General features: G+C 42.6%; 1 protein-coding gene across 1 annotated transcript in view; it reads left to right on the top strand.

Annotated features, from left to right (window-relative positions):
- The window catches only part of CLCA1 (chloride channel accessory 1), a 38,027-nt gene that overhangs the window by 14,702 nt on the left and 9,642 nt on the right, over positions 1–13,683 (top strand). The window contains exons 5-11 of the mRNA XM_006169706.3: positions 47–224; positions 1,017–1,235; positions 1,778–2,005; positions 6,774–6,948; positions 9,113–9,219; positions 11,851–12,066; positions 12,985–13,246. Of these exons, the coding sequence (XP_006169768.1) occupies positions 47–224; positions 1,017–1,235; positions 1,778–2,005; positions 6,774–6,948; positions 9,113–9,219; positions 11,851–12,066; positions 12,985–13,246 (1,385 nt within the window). The remainder of the gene's footprint in view (positions 1–46; positions 225–1,016; positions 1,236–1,777; positions 2,006–6,773; positions 6,949–9,112; positions 9,220–11,850; positions 12,067–12,984; positions 13,247–13,683) is intronic.

The raw sequence follows: 13,683 nt of genomic DNA, 5'->3' as shown, positions 1-13,683 counted from the left end.
TTGAAATGACTGCATCACCTGAACATCTAACCTTGATGTATTTCAGGTGCTCGGCAGCTATTAATGGTAAAAATGTGGTAAATAAGTGTCAGGGAGGCAGCTGTGTCACCAGACCATGCAGACCAGACAAATTAACAGGACTGTATGATAAAGATTGTGAGTTCGTGCCCCAAAGCCAGCAGACTGAGAAGGCTTCAATAATGTTTGCACAAAGCATTGCTTCTGTAAGTACTTTCTTCTTTGGCTTTTCTGGTTCTTTTTTGTTCCTTAGAGTCTTATTAATGCAATGAGGTTTTTTGTTTTGTTTTGTTTTTTCTCCAAATGCTCTAAGGAAAAAAATTCAGCAGCCGACCCTCTCTGGAACAAGCTAGGAGTAGAAAATTAGGAGGAAGTCCAATCTTTGCCTTTCTCCATTCTGTGTGTCCATTCTTTCTTCTCCCTGGGTAAATCTTTTATCCTAATATCTCTCCCACTAACTTTTAGTTTAGTAAGTGCTTGGAATTATTTAAAATACCCTTATGGCATACAAGCACAAAAATTCTTAAATAAAAATGTAGCTAAGGAGACTAAGCAGTTCTTTTTATTGGTTAATACAGACATGATTAATAGTCCTTACTTTATCTTTCAGAGAGCTCGTTTCCTCTTGCATGTACTTATTTTTGGTCGTTAACTAAAATTTTCTTCTTTCCTTTTTTTTATTTTTAATGATAGAGCACATGAAAGTGAGAGTGAAAGAGAGAGAAAGGAGCACCCTTCAAAGGGTGTGATCCTCTTCCTCCAGGCACTTGTACATGCCTAGCAAAATCCCAGACTGGGGTTTGAACAGTAGTACTATGTAGGGTCCAGCTTCTCTAGAGCAGTGCCAACGTTATGAGAGCCAACGTTATGAGTTGTCAGGGAAGACAGGGGAAGGAGAACAGTGGAAGATTAAAATATTTTAAATATGGTTTTAAAAGATTTTAATCAAATTATTGAGCAGTTTACCATTATCTCTATCATTGTATTGACAATTTCAGGTGGTTGAATTCTGTACAGAACAAAACCACAATAAAGAAGCCCCAAACCTGCAAAACCAAAGATGTAATCTCAGAAGTACATGGGAAGTGATTAGCGATTCTGAGGACTTTAAGAAAACCACACCTATGACGACACAGCCACCCCAGCCAACTTTCTCATTGCTACAGATTGGACAAAGAATTGTGTGTTTAGTCCTAGACAAGTCTGGAAGCATGTCGGTACGTTCAATGAACCTGGTCTCCTGAATGCCTGTCACAGATACGTGCGCGTCTGTTCTGAACCACAGAATAAACACGATCCTAAGGTCAAAACAGTTGTGATAATAACATTGCCATCAGAAGCATCCACTTCAACTTTATTCAACAAAATTTCTTATCAATTGTCTCATTAGCCATTAGCTTTTAACTTAAGAACAAGAACTGTTGAATTACATAAGCTTAATATTTTTTATGTTTCACTGACAATGGGTCATGAAGTCTATAGTCCTGTGTAGGACTTACCTACAACTATTACTAAAGCACTGAACATTCATGGTCGCAAATTTTGGCCTTATCTTTTGCTATTTATACCAAGACCTTAAAATTCTATCCAGACACTGTTAAATATAAATGAGGAAATGTCCTTCGTAGAAGGATATGCCTCAAGTCAGCTTGTCATTTACTCCTGAGGCGGCTACTTCCAAATTCCACCTAACCTGTTCTCTTATTAGTCTGACCATCTAAATCCAACCTGACTGCTTCTCTTTCACTTCTCCTTTCAGATTGGCGACCGCCTTAAACGACTGAATCAAGCAGCCAAACTTTTCCTGCTGCAGACGGTTGAGCAGGGGTCCTGGGTCGGGATGGTGACGTTCGACAGTGCTGCCCATGTACAGAGTGAACTCAAACAGATAAACAGTGGCGCTGACAGGAATGCGCTCTCCGCAAGTTTACCCACAGTGGCTTCAGGAGGGACGTCTATCTGCTCTGGGCTTCGATCAGCATTTACTGTGAGACATGTTCCCCTATTGCTGTTTGCCTGTGTCCACAATTTGTTTCCTAAGAAATTTCCATTCCTAGTGTTTCTATACATGACTAGTGTCTAACTGAATTAGGCAACCAAGGACAGGGCAATGGTTCAACTGATGCAAAGCTATTGTTACTAGTTCATTCATGCTTTTGTGTTTTCTCCATCTGTGTGTTCATGCTTTTCTGCAGGCAAAATATTCGTGGTGTGCCTTCTACCTGCTAGGCACTAAAAATACCAAGAGGGCCAGACAGATCCCACCTCTCCTGTCACAGAGCCCATCGTCCTATGGGAGAGACATATTAACCAAGTAGTAACACAAACAAGTGTCTATTCATAAACTGTAATGAGTGCTGTGAAAGAAAGCACACAAAGATACAGAAGGAGCTATCAGTATGGTTAAACTTGGAGACAACTGAACATTTCAAACGGTGGGGTCGATTCGACCTCCTTTAGGGAAAGGGAATGGTTCAGAGCAAGAAGGCTTAGGGCCTGTAAGTATGACTGAAGGGGTCCTATCCAAAGATCTCATCTGACCGTTCAATCACATCATCTCTCTACTTAGAGAGAGGCAGTGATTGAGAGAGAGAGAAAGAGAAAGACAGAAAGCCCCTGCAACAATGGGGCCTATTCATGCCGTAATTCTTTTTCCTCATTTCCTCATTTCTCCAATCTGCCAAGGCTGAGATTCAAGCTGCAGTGAACCATGTGAGATCCAAGATCTGGCTCCCTATGCACAGTGCTTACCTGCTGTGCTACGGGGCTGCTGGCCCCTCCTAACCCTTCTTAAAAACAAACGAAAAAAACCCTACATATATATATATATATATATATATACACACACACACACACACACATATACACACACATACATATATACACACACACACACACACACATACATATATATGAAATCATTATAAAAATAATGATCGCTGGGGACTTTTGGCTTATATGGGTGGTCATCTTCTAAAAGTCTGTGGAAGAATCCATATTATGCTTATTCCAATCATGTGCATGACGTGAGCAAAACTTTAGGCTAGCTCTTATCTTTTAACCTCCCAGGCTTTTGACACAATATTGCTAGTACCAGAGATTCTCAGTAAATAAACTGAACTGAGTTATTTGATGCACTAATAACCTGTGCTTCACTATTCCACATATAAAATACAATATTCTATATTTATTTAGAGGCTATTTAGCTGCAAAAAAACAGTGAAAAAAAGGCTGAAAGAGGTTGGCTGGCCTAAGAGCTCAGAACATCCCTGCAGCCTGAGCTAGTCTGCCCTCTGCTTGCTTGTTGGGCACAACACACATCAATGGGACACTTCCAGGTTCCCAAGTCCCAGCGTGTAGAGCTCAGCTCACACTGTTTAATGTAGACATGAGACTTAACCATTTCCTCAAATGCTGTCTGTCCCTCTGCTCTCTGTTCTATCTTGAAGGCCGGTTTCCATTGTGTACAGTTAGCCGCAAGGTCATTCCCCAGACATCTGCGTGCATCTGGGCTCTATTGCCTTCTTCACCCACCCGAGCTTTGATTAAAGAAACAAATGAGGGAGCACACTGACAGTGAACTCACCTATGTGCTGGACCAAACTCCTGCTATGCCAGACTCTAGGGGAGATGACTAATGCCAGAAGGCGTGGTGGTGAAGAGAGAGCTGCAGTTCTGCATTTTCTATTCTGAGGGTAGCAGAGTGTGAGGGACACAACAGGAATTAGGAATGCCCCCTCTCCACCATGGAGCTGGGTGTGGGGAGTGAGGAGCTTGTGTCTCCTCAGGGCAACGAGAGGGGAAAAAAAAGGCATATGTTGTTCCCAAGATCTCTGCTGATCCCTGCTGCAAGTCCTGAGGTCTATCCTGGGCTTCTCACAGAGGTATCCACCATAGCCATGGGACTTGGGCTTGTTCTCTTGGGTTATCAATGGCAGCAGTCCTCCCGGCCAACTCAGCCCACCCTTGCTCTTGCTGTTGGGGCAGAGCCCTGAGCACACTTGTGCTGTCTCCATCCAGCCTCTCGCCAGGCTGTGCACTTCCTAGTCTATGGCAAGATTACCCGTTCTCGCACCTGCTGATTCTCAACTCAGCCAACTATCTGTCCTCCGTGTGGGGTGTGTGGGAACTTCTACCTGCTTTCCGTGACATGGAGCATTTATGGAGAGTGAGACAAGGGAATCCAAACCGGGCCTCCTGCCTGGTCTTTCAGGTTGTACATCTCGGTCAGACCAAGGCCATGACCATGGCTGACTGACTCCTGGACTCTGGGCCCCTTTTCTTGGTAACAAACTTCTCTCTTCCAAGGTGTCAAAGGCTGCCTTGGGTGGCAGCCCCCTCCTTCCAGAGATGAACAGGAAGTGGAGTGGAAACCACCTCTGCTCTCAAGTTTTCCTTTCAACCTACTTAACCTTCTTGAGATTCTGGTCTTGAGAAAGGAAGTTATTTAGTCTTGGTTGTTTATTTCTTCTAATTCTGGGTCTCTCCTTCCACTCTTTTTCTTTTAAATTTACCAGATGGCATATGCACTTGCCAGAGGGAGACAAAGACAGAGAGAAGAGAGGGAGAGAGGAAGGAAGGGAGAGGGAGAGGAAGAGAGGAGAAAGCACCTTCCTCTCCATGGGGAATGGTCACACCACAACCCCTTATCTATTTCTCCATCCTTTTTGAGATTTAGGATACACATACACACCTGGTGTGTTTCTCAAGCTGACTGGCCTGAGATTTGAAGTATGCAGTTGGCCATGTGAGATCCAACTCTCTTAACCAGTAGACCACAGAGCTGGCCCTCTTCTTCTGCTTTTTAGAAGAAAAGTAGAATCTTCACCTTCTCTTTATATATATATTTTTTTCTTTAGTTTTTTGCCATAGGGCTCATGCGCTTGCCAGAGAGACAGTGAAAGGGAAGGTGAGAAGTCACCACCAGAGGGGATGGCCACACACTCCTATTCTTTCTCCTCCATTCTCCTCCTGTGATGCTGGACATGCATGCACATGTCTGGCATGATTTTCAAGCTGTCAGATCTAGGACTTGAACCGTCATTCAATCATATGGAATTCCAGCTCCTTAACCACCACGCAACCTGCTGGTCTCATTCACTCTCTCTTCTTTTTTTTTTTAAAGAATTATTTTATTTAACATCATCATTATTATTTTCTTAATTTGATCATAAAGAGACAGAGAGAGAGAGAGAGCACGAAAGTAAGCTGCCAGGTCCAGGACTTGAACTGTGGTTGGCCATGTGAGCGTCCAGCATCGTAACTACCACACCACCTGACAGCCTATCACCTACTCTTCTTAAACAATTGGCACTATTTTCCCTTAGTTTTTCATTGCCAGAAGGCATGAGTACTTACTAAGGGGAGAGAAAGAAGGCGCCCCATGATGGGACATGATCACACCATCATTCTTTTTCCTTCATTTCTTTATCGCATCAGGATTCAGGGCTCGCATGCACACATGTGTGAGGCATGAGATACAAACTGTAGTTGGCCATGTGAGATCCAGTTTCTCACGCACACCACTTAGCCACTGAACCACAGGCCTGGCCCAGTGCTATTCTTTCATCTAATTTCGCTTCCATCATAATCTTATTCAATGTTGGTGGAAGGAGTATCCTTTCTCTCTTTTGTTGGAGAGGATTTTGCTACAGGGCACGTGCGCTCACCAAAAAGACAGAGAGAGAGAGACAGACAGAAAGCGAGAAATCACCCCTCCCGAGGGGAGATGGCCACGCCACAATCACTTCTCCTCCATTCTTCTCTTGGGATCTTGGGCATGCACGCACATGCACATTTAAGCCACTGGGTCTAGGACTCGAATCGCGGTCAAATACATGGGAGTCCAGCAATGTAGCCATTATGCCAACTGCTGGTCCCAGAAGGAGTATCCTTTCTATACCATCCATATAAAAACATATGTATAATCTGAGTCTACTAGGAATAGTTGAGACAAAGGAATCATAGGACAACTAGGAACTGGGAGTTAACAAGAACAAAATGTTTGATTTTAATCAGAAGGGATATTAAAATTTTAACATTACATGTTACCTGGGTAATGACAAATTAGAACTAGTGTCAGTCATAAGCAGGTGGTGGTCTCAGACTAATGAATATCAGACAAACTAAACTGCCCTGCGTCTAATGTACCCCAAACACAGTCCCCATTAAATGAGGTTCTTGGAACTTCTGTTGGTGCCTCAAAGAGGGACTGTGTGAAGGAAAAAGAAAAGCCTTTGCTGCTTCCCCAGTGCTATTCACCCCTCAAGCTGCCCAGCAACCCACGACACCCCTCCCTGCAGGAGGCTAGCCAAGAGAGAAAACCACTTTCAAATTCCACAAATGTTGCTGGTTTAAAATTGTATCATTTCTGGGCCAGCAGGTGGCATAGTGGTTAAGGTGCTGGATCCCATATGGCCAAATCCACGGTTCAAGTCCCAGACCCAGCAGGCATTATGTGTGCATACCAGAAATCCTGAGAGGAGAAATGATTGGGGATTGGCCACCACCCTAAGGGGATGACATTTCACTTTCCATATTTCTGTGTCTCTCTCTGGCAAGTGCACACCACATTGCAAAAATCTAAAACAGAACAAAAAACATTTAAAAAAAAAATTATTCAAGACAGATATCTGACCATTCCTAGACACTTTTGTTCCCCCCTCTGGAATTTCTCTCTTTGCTCCAAGTGCAATTTTCATAAACACCCTAGCCACCCTGTATCTGATAAATCATGCCCTGGATTATGGCCTTAGGTGATTAGGAAGAAATACAGCACTGATGGATCTGAAATCGCACTGCTGACGGATGGAGAGGACAGCAGCATCAGCGGGTGCTTTAACGAGGTCAAGCAGAGTGGAGCCATCATCCACACAGTGGCCCTGGGGCCCTCTGCAGCGAAAGAACTGGAGGAGCTGTCTAAAATGACAGGTGAGGCCTGATCTGCTGTGACCCAAGCTGTTGTCTCTCCCATGGGACTGTGAGCACCAGTGAACTGGGTGGGACTGGGGGGGGGTCGTCATCTTGACCAACTGCCGCCCTTACTCCAAATGGCCATTAGCATGGACTCCAGCCCTTTTAGTAAGGTCATTCTCTGGAAACAGGCAACTGTAAGCCACGGAGCAGGCAACACTCAAGGCGGCTGGGGAGAGAGGCACTTGCCTTTTCCCAGGCACTTTGTAATGACGAGGAGGAACCCCATCAGCCACCACTCATTTCCAGGCAGCGGCCGGCCGAGAGACCCAGGGAGGCAGATGACAAGCCACTAAGTTCATGATACCATGATACGGGTGCTGTATTAGTGGTAGGTAGTGCGATGTGAAACAAAGAAGGGAGCTTTAACTTTACCTGGGGACTGTGTCTGAGAAAGAGGGGATGGAATAGCGGAAGAAGGGCAAAGCATCTGGTGAACAATGCACGAGGTCATTTTGAAAATACAGAACATGATGCAATTTCTCCATAAAACATTCACAATGTGGGGAAGGGTCTTCAAAAAGTTCGTGGAAAACACATATCATGAAAAAACAATGTGTGGTTTCAAAACGAACTTTGTACCCACATAAACTCATACTTTAATTCCATACCTGCCGCAAGTTCTCTGAAGCCCCCTCATAGTGTGAGCCTGATTCCCACACACAGAAAAGTGGTTAAAATATTATACATCCCAGGTGTCCCTGGCTTCCTTAGCAGAGTTGGTGAGCACACTTTGTTATTTATTTATTTATTGTTACTGAGGAACAGAATTATGGATATCAATTGAACTGAGCTACCTTCTGAGGCAGCTAAAAGAACAGGACTGCCTGATCCTAGTACTGCCTGTCTTGGGCTGGGTTTCCTAGAAGCAGGGCTGAGACAAGTGATTTGAGGACATGTGGTTTTATAGAAGGTGATCTCAGGAGAAAAGGAGAGACAGAAAGCTAGGGCAGGTGGAGGGCAATGCACAGGCAGAACACATAAGAGTCTAGCTAAAGCCTGACCCATAGGGGGCTCTGGATTGAGAACTGTGTTACAGACTTGGTCCCACCTTGAAGAAAGAGAGCGGGTCTTTCGTGCCACTGTGTCTATCAGACCAGCTGTGGATTGCAGGGCAGGGCAGAGGTGAATGGCATATTTCTCTGGGCTGAGCAGCCCCTTTAGTAAGGTAATTCTCTGGAAACAGAGGCACTACAAGCCATTAGCAGCCAATACTTGAGGCAGCTGGGGAGGGATGCACTTGCCTAGATAAGGGGTTATGGGTAGGCATCTACAGTGCTACTGAAATACTTAACTTTGAATGGCATTTTCATAGTTTAAAAGTGAATTCACATCAACTATCTCAGCTACATCTGCAATCATAGCCCAAGATGTCCAAGCTTCGTGTATAAGCTTATTTTTACAATATATCATGCCTTTCTAATACTGTCCATTTGTCTGCTAGTATTTCTTGCTCTTGTCAAATATATGTTTTTTTCTGATTTAGAAGAAAACTCTAAAATCAAGTTTGTTAAAATTGTATCTCAAGAGCCCAGCAGATGGCGTAATGGTTATGTCACTGGACTCCCATGTAGTCAACTGTGGTTCGAGTCCTGGACCTGGCAACTAAGAACTCACACTGGGCGGGTGCGCATGCATGCCAACATCCCAAAAGGAGACTGGAGGAGAAGGGATTGCAGCATGTCCATCCCCTCTGAGAAGTGATTTCTTGCTTTCTGTCTTTCTGTCTCTGTCTTGAGCCCTATAGCAAAAACCTCTCTCAAAAAAAAAAAAATCGTATCTCAAATGCGGCTAATTAATAGACAGAGTAAGGCTTAATGGTTTCTCTTATGTGAAAGTGCATGACCATTAAAATATAAATTTTATTATATTAATTTTGGTCTGTCAGATGCACAGCTGCACTGCAGATAGCCTAGGTAGCCAGGCAGCTGAGATGTTCCTGAAGCTATTATTTATCAAGATTAAAAATTTAGTTTGAATTTCTGACTTAAACTGGGCACCTATTTGATGTTGATCTATTTATATTTTAATAATACAATAGAATATTTTGTGTATTCTGCCCACCTAGCAACAGTGAAAATGTTGCAAATACATGCTTCTGATTATCTAATTTCCATTTTAGGAGGCTTACAGACATATGCTTCAGATCAAGTTCAGAACAATGGCCTCATTGATGCTTTTGGGGCCCTTACATCAGGAAACGGACTTCCTTCTCAGCGTTCCATTCAGGTCGGAGTTCCTATTCTTTGGTTTTTCATGTTTACACATAATCATTGTAAAGTTAGAGAATTTAAGGGTTAAAAGTTTCAAGTTTAAATTAAAACTGCTATTTCTTATAGTAGTGAATTAAAGTGAAAAGAGAAGTTCAGCCTGACATTAGACTGTATTTCTAAAATGCATCACTACTTTAAACAAGGCAATTAGTTAAGTGTTAGCAAACAACAGTGACTTCTTCATAGAAACCAACAACATAAAATGTAATGGGTCCAAGAATTCATTTTTAACATCTGTTAACAAGCACCCATATAATTGGCTCAGATTTTTCTTCAGAGTAGATCATCACAATTGCAAGTTTTCTGGGACAAGTGTTCAGGGATTACATGCTCTATTTTTCCATTACTTCAAATCCCAGATATTTGCCAGGGTTTTCATACAGTGGATGGAAAGTGCTTCATGCTGTGAAAAGCCCATGGTGTCAGTCCAGGCACCTGGATTTTGGTCCTGGGTCTTGACACTGACTCTGATCACAGGCAAAGCATTTCACCTCTCTGGACCTTAGTTTCTTTTCTCTATTGTGTATGAACAGAAAACCTCTATGGGTGCATCTGGTTCTAAAATTTCAAAGAAAAATCTTAATTGACTTTGAAAAATCATGGGACTGTTTTTGAAAAGGATATATTTTGTTTTTGTTTTTAATTGTCAGAGGATGTATGCACTCGCTAGAGAGAGATCAAGAGACACAGAGAGAGAGAAAGGAAGAAATTACCTCTCCCCTCAATAGGGTATGATCATGCTGCTATCCCTTCTCCTCTGTTTCTCCATCCTGTTGGGATGTTGAGTATGCATCTGGTGTGTTTTCTGAGCCACCAGGACTAGGATTCAACTGCGGTTGGCCATGTGGGATCTGACTCACTTAACTACAGAGCTGGCCCATAACTAATGTATTTTTAAATAGTCTATTTTTAAAAATAATTCTTTATGTAATTTTATCTATTATTTTTATTTTTAAATTTGACCAGAGAGAGAAAGAAAGAGAGAGAGAGAAAGGCAGGAAGCAAACTGCTAGGTCAAGGACTCAAACCATGGTTGGCCATGTAGGAGTCCAGAGCCTTAATCACCATGCCACCTGGTGGCCCCACAATTTTATTTTTTAAAGGTTTTTGCTGTAGGATGCATGCACTTGCCAGAGAGAGAGACAGAGACAGAGACAGAGAGACAGTGAGAAGGAGAGCAAGAAATCACCCCCCAGTGGAGATGGCCATGCAGCAGTCCCCTTCTCCATTCTCCTCTCAGGATCTTGGGCATGCACACGCACACACCCAGTGTCATTTTCAAGCCACTGGGTCTGGGACTTGAACTGTGGTCAGTCATGCGGGAGTCCAGCACCTTAACCGATATACCACTAGTTGCAGAAATTACTCATATGAATTTTTAAACTATTAGGTTGTTGGCAAACTCATGACATATTTTCTACTATGCAATAAAAAAAAAATGTGTCATGACGTTCCCAACAACACAACTGAAATAGCACTCATGCCTGTGAGTTAGAACTGTTATTATGAAAGTTAGGATAAAGGTAAAGGCATACTGTATTGTCGAAGCCTAATACTTTCTAGTCTATCAATGTTGTATTTGTTTATTCTAGGAAGATAACAGTTGTACCTCTCTGGATTCTAATTCAGATTTAGAAGATTAAACTCAGGGACTGGTTTGGAAAAAAGAGAAACATGTTTTAGAAAGGACAAGTTCACTGTTGGATAGTTTTTGCCTATTATTTTTATATATAAAAACCCTGCTGGAGAGATAAAGAAATGATCAGGACACATTTACTCACTTGCCTTAAAAGCCAGATCTAAGTGTCCTTCAGTTTCTCCACATTCAAGTCCATAATCTACCATGAAACTAGAAAATCTGGCTCCATGACCAGGATGCTCTTCTCTACAGTAACCAGGTTAGGGACAGTTAACTATCTAGGATGGAAAGCACATTTTCTACAAAAGCTTTGTTAATCTTTCCCATCTCAGTCTCTGCCCTCCTTTATTCTGCTCCACACAGTATAGCTTTGGCAGTTGTTTTATTACATTTATCTTCACAGGCACTACAGTAACACTTGACCTAGCAAATAAGTAATTGAAACAATCAATATGTACGTAAAAAATAAGTCATAGTCAGTCCCCTGAAGGGTTTATAGTCTACTAAGTGACATAAACTGATGTCCATCAACAAGGATGAGGTAAAGCACCATGAACGTCAAGTGACTGAGCAATGAAATCCTACAGGAATTTGCAGAAGAAATTGTTTACAACTGGAAAATGAGAAAGTGTCATGGAAAAAGTAATATTTGAGCTGAATTTTGAAGACTATGTAAGGCTTAGACAAATGAAAAAGAGCATTAAGACTTTTAGGAAGAATGTGGAGTAGGATAAAGTGAGTTAGGGATTTGGGAGGATCATTTGGGAAAATGGCTTTAGGCATTTGTTTAAGCAGAGGAAAGAAAATGGGTCCTAAAAACCAAACCAAAGACTCAGGCATCAGTGAAGACTTTCAAGGGAGCACTGGGGAGTCAGAGGCAGAATGGAAAAGACCATGCACTGGCAGTTGCAGTTTCCTGAAAGTAAGGAGTTGTTTTTTTCTTAACAGCTTGAGAGTAAGGGACTAACCCTCCAGGACAGTCAGTGGATGAACGGCACAGTGATTGTGGACAGTACAGTAGGAAAAGATACTATGTTCCTTGTCACCTGGACAACGCAGTCTCCCCAAATACTTCTCTTGGATCCCACTGGAAAGAAACAAGAAGGATTTTTAGTGGACACACACACCAAAATGACCTACCTCCAAATCCCAGGCACTGCGAAGGTATGAAGTCAGCTTGCTTTTTCTTCTCTCTCCTCCCCTCTCCTCCCCTCCCCTCTTCTCTTCTCTCTCCCTCCCCCCACTGTCCTTCTTTTTTCTCTCTCTCAATTTGACAAAATAAAACAAAGATTATCCAGAATAATTGTAGCTTTTAAAATATTGGTTGCTAAAAGGAGAGTCAATATTCAATCAATGAGAACAAGGAAAAACTGCCACTGAATGAAAATGGCTCAGTAAGTATCCCAGCATGTCAAGAGAAAGAAAAATGGTGATGCTTGTCCAGGAGCTAAAGGGAGCACCTGCAACTCACACAGCCGTCAAGACGCAAAATGACCCTTGAAGCCTCAGAATCATGGAAATGATTACTTCAGCTCTGTAGCCTGTCAATTTAGCCCTGCTCTTGCGAAACCAAGGCAATGGACAAGCTTTCAGACATCATTTTCCCCAACTAGGATTTTTTCTATAATAGAACTATAGAATTAGTTTAAGCACACCGCAGTTTCCCCTAGCTAACAAGTATCAAAGATGCACAGATCTTCTCAGACATGTTTGCAACATACTTGTATCCGATAGGTTTTTCCTATAGATGATGCTGGAGTCAGGTCTTTGAAGTCCAATTTTTTTTTCTTTCTTTCTTTCTTTGGAGAGGTTTTTGCTATAGGGCGCGTGTGCTCGCCAGAAAGACAGAGAGAAACAGAGACAGAAAGTGAGAAATCACCCCCCAGGGGGGATGGCCACACTGCAATCCCTTGTCCTCCATTCTCCTCCTGGGATCTTGGGCACACACACACATGTGCCCGGTGTGAGTTTAAACCAAAGGGTCTGGGACTCAAACCACAGTTGACTACATGGGAGTCCAGCGACAGTCCTGCTGGTCCCGGAGTCCAATTTTTAATTGGAAATTCCATTTGTTTTGGACAGGTTGGTGTTTGGACTTACAGTCTGCAAACAAGCTCACAAACCCTGACTCTGACTGTTACCTCCCGTGCTTCCAGTGCTACCGTGCCCCCAATTACAGCGACCTCCAAGATGAACAAGGTCACAAGCAAATTTCCCAGCCCCATGGTAGTTTATGCAACTATTCGCCAAGGAGCCTCACCAATCCTCAGGGCCAAAGTCACAGCCCTGATTGAATCAGAGAATGGAAAAACAGTTACCTTGGAATTACTGGACAATGGAGCAGGTGACCACCTAAGAAATTAGAAAATACATCTTTCTTTTTTTCCAAGAAGCAACCGGGGAATAGGGGGAGAACATGGGATCTGGCTGCAAGAGTTTTCTGCTCTTCCACAATTCCCATATTTCAAAATGTTGGAAAACATGAGGAAAGGCCTACTGCTAGCTTTTGCCAAAACCCAAAATACATCAATGGCTCAAACTCAATAGACTACGAAATTCTAGATAGTTGTTAGAAGGTGTTCCATTCCCCTCCAAAAAGGCCAAGGAGAAAAATTAATAGCTACTTTGTGTTAGGTGCTATATGTGTGTGTACACATGTATGTCGTATATATTACATGTGTGTACATGCAGGTTATATACACATAAATATGAGTGTACACGTGTGTGTGTGGGTATGTGTGTGTGTGTATATATATATATATATGTATATATATATATATA

Source organism: Tupaia chinensis, unplaced genomic scaffold (genome assembly GCF_000334495.1).
Source record: "Tupaia chinensis unplaced genomic scaffold, TupChi_1.0 Scaffold147417_1, whole genome shotgun sequence".
Lineage (NCBI taxonomy): Eukaryota > Metazoa > Chordata > Mammalia > Scandentia > Tupaiidae > Tupaia > Tupaia belangeri.
This window is presented reverse-complemented; position numbering and strand designations above follow the sequence as displayed.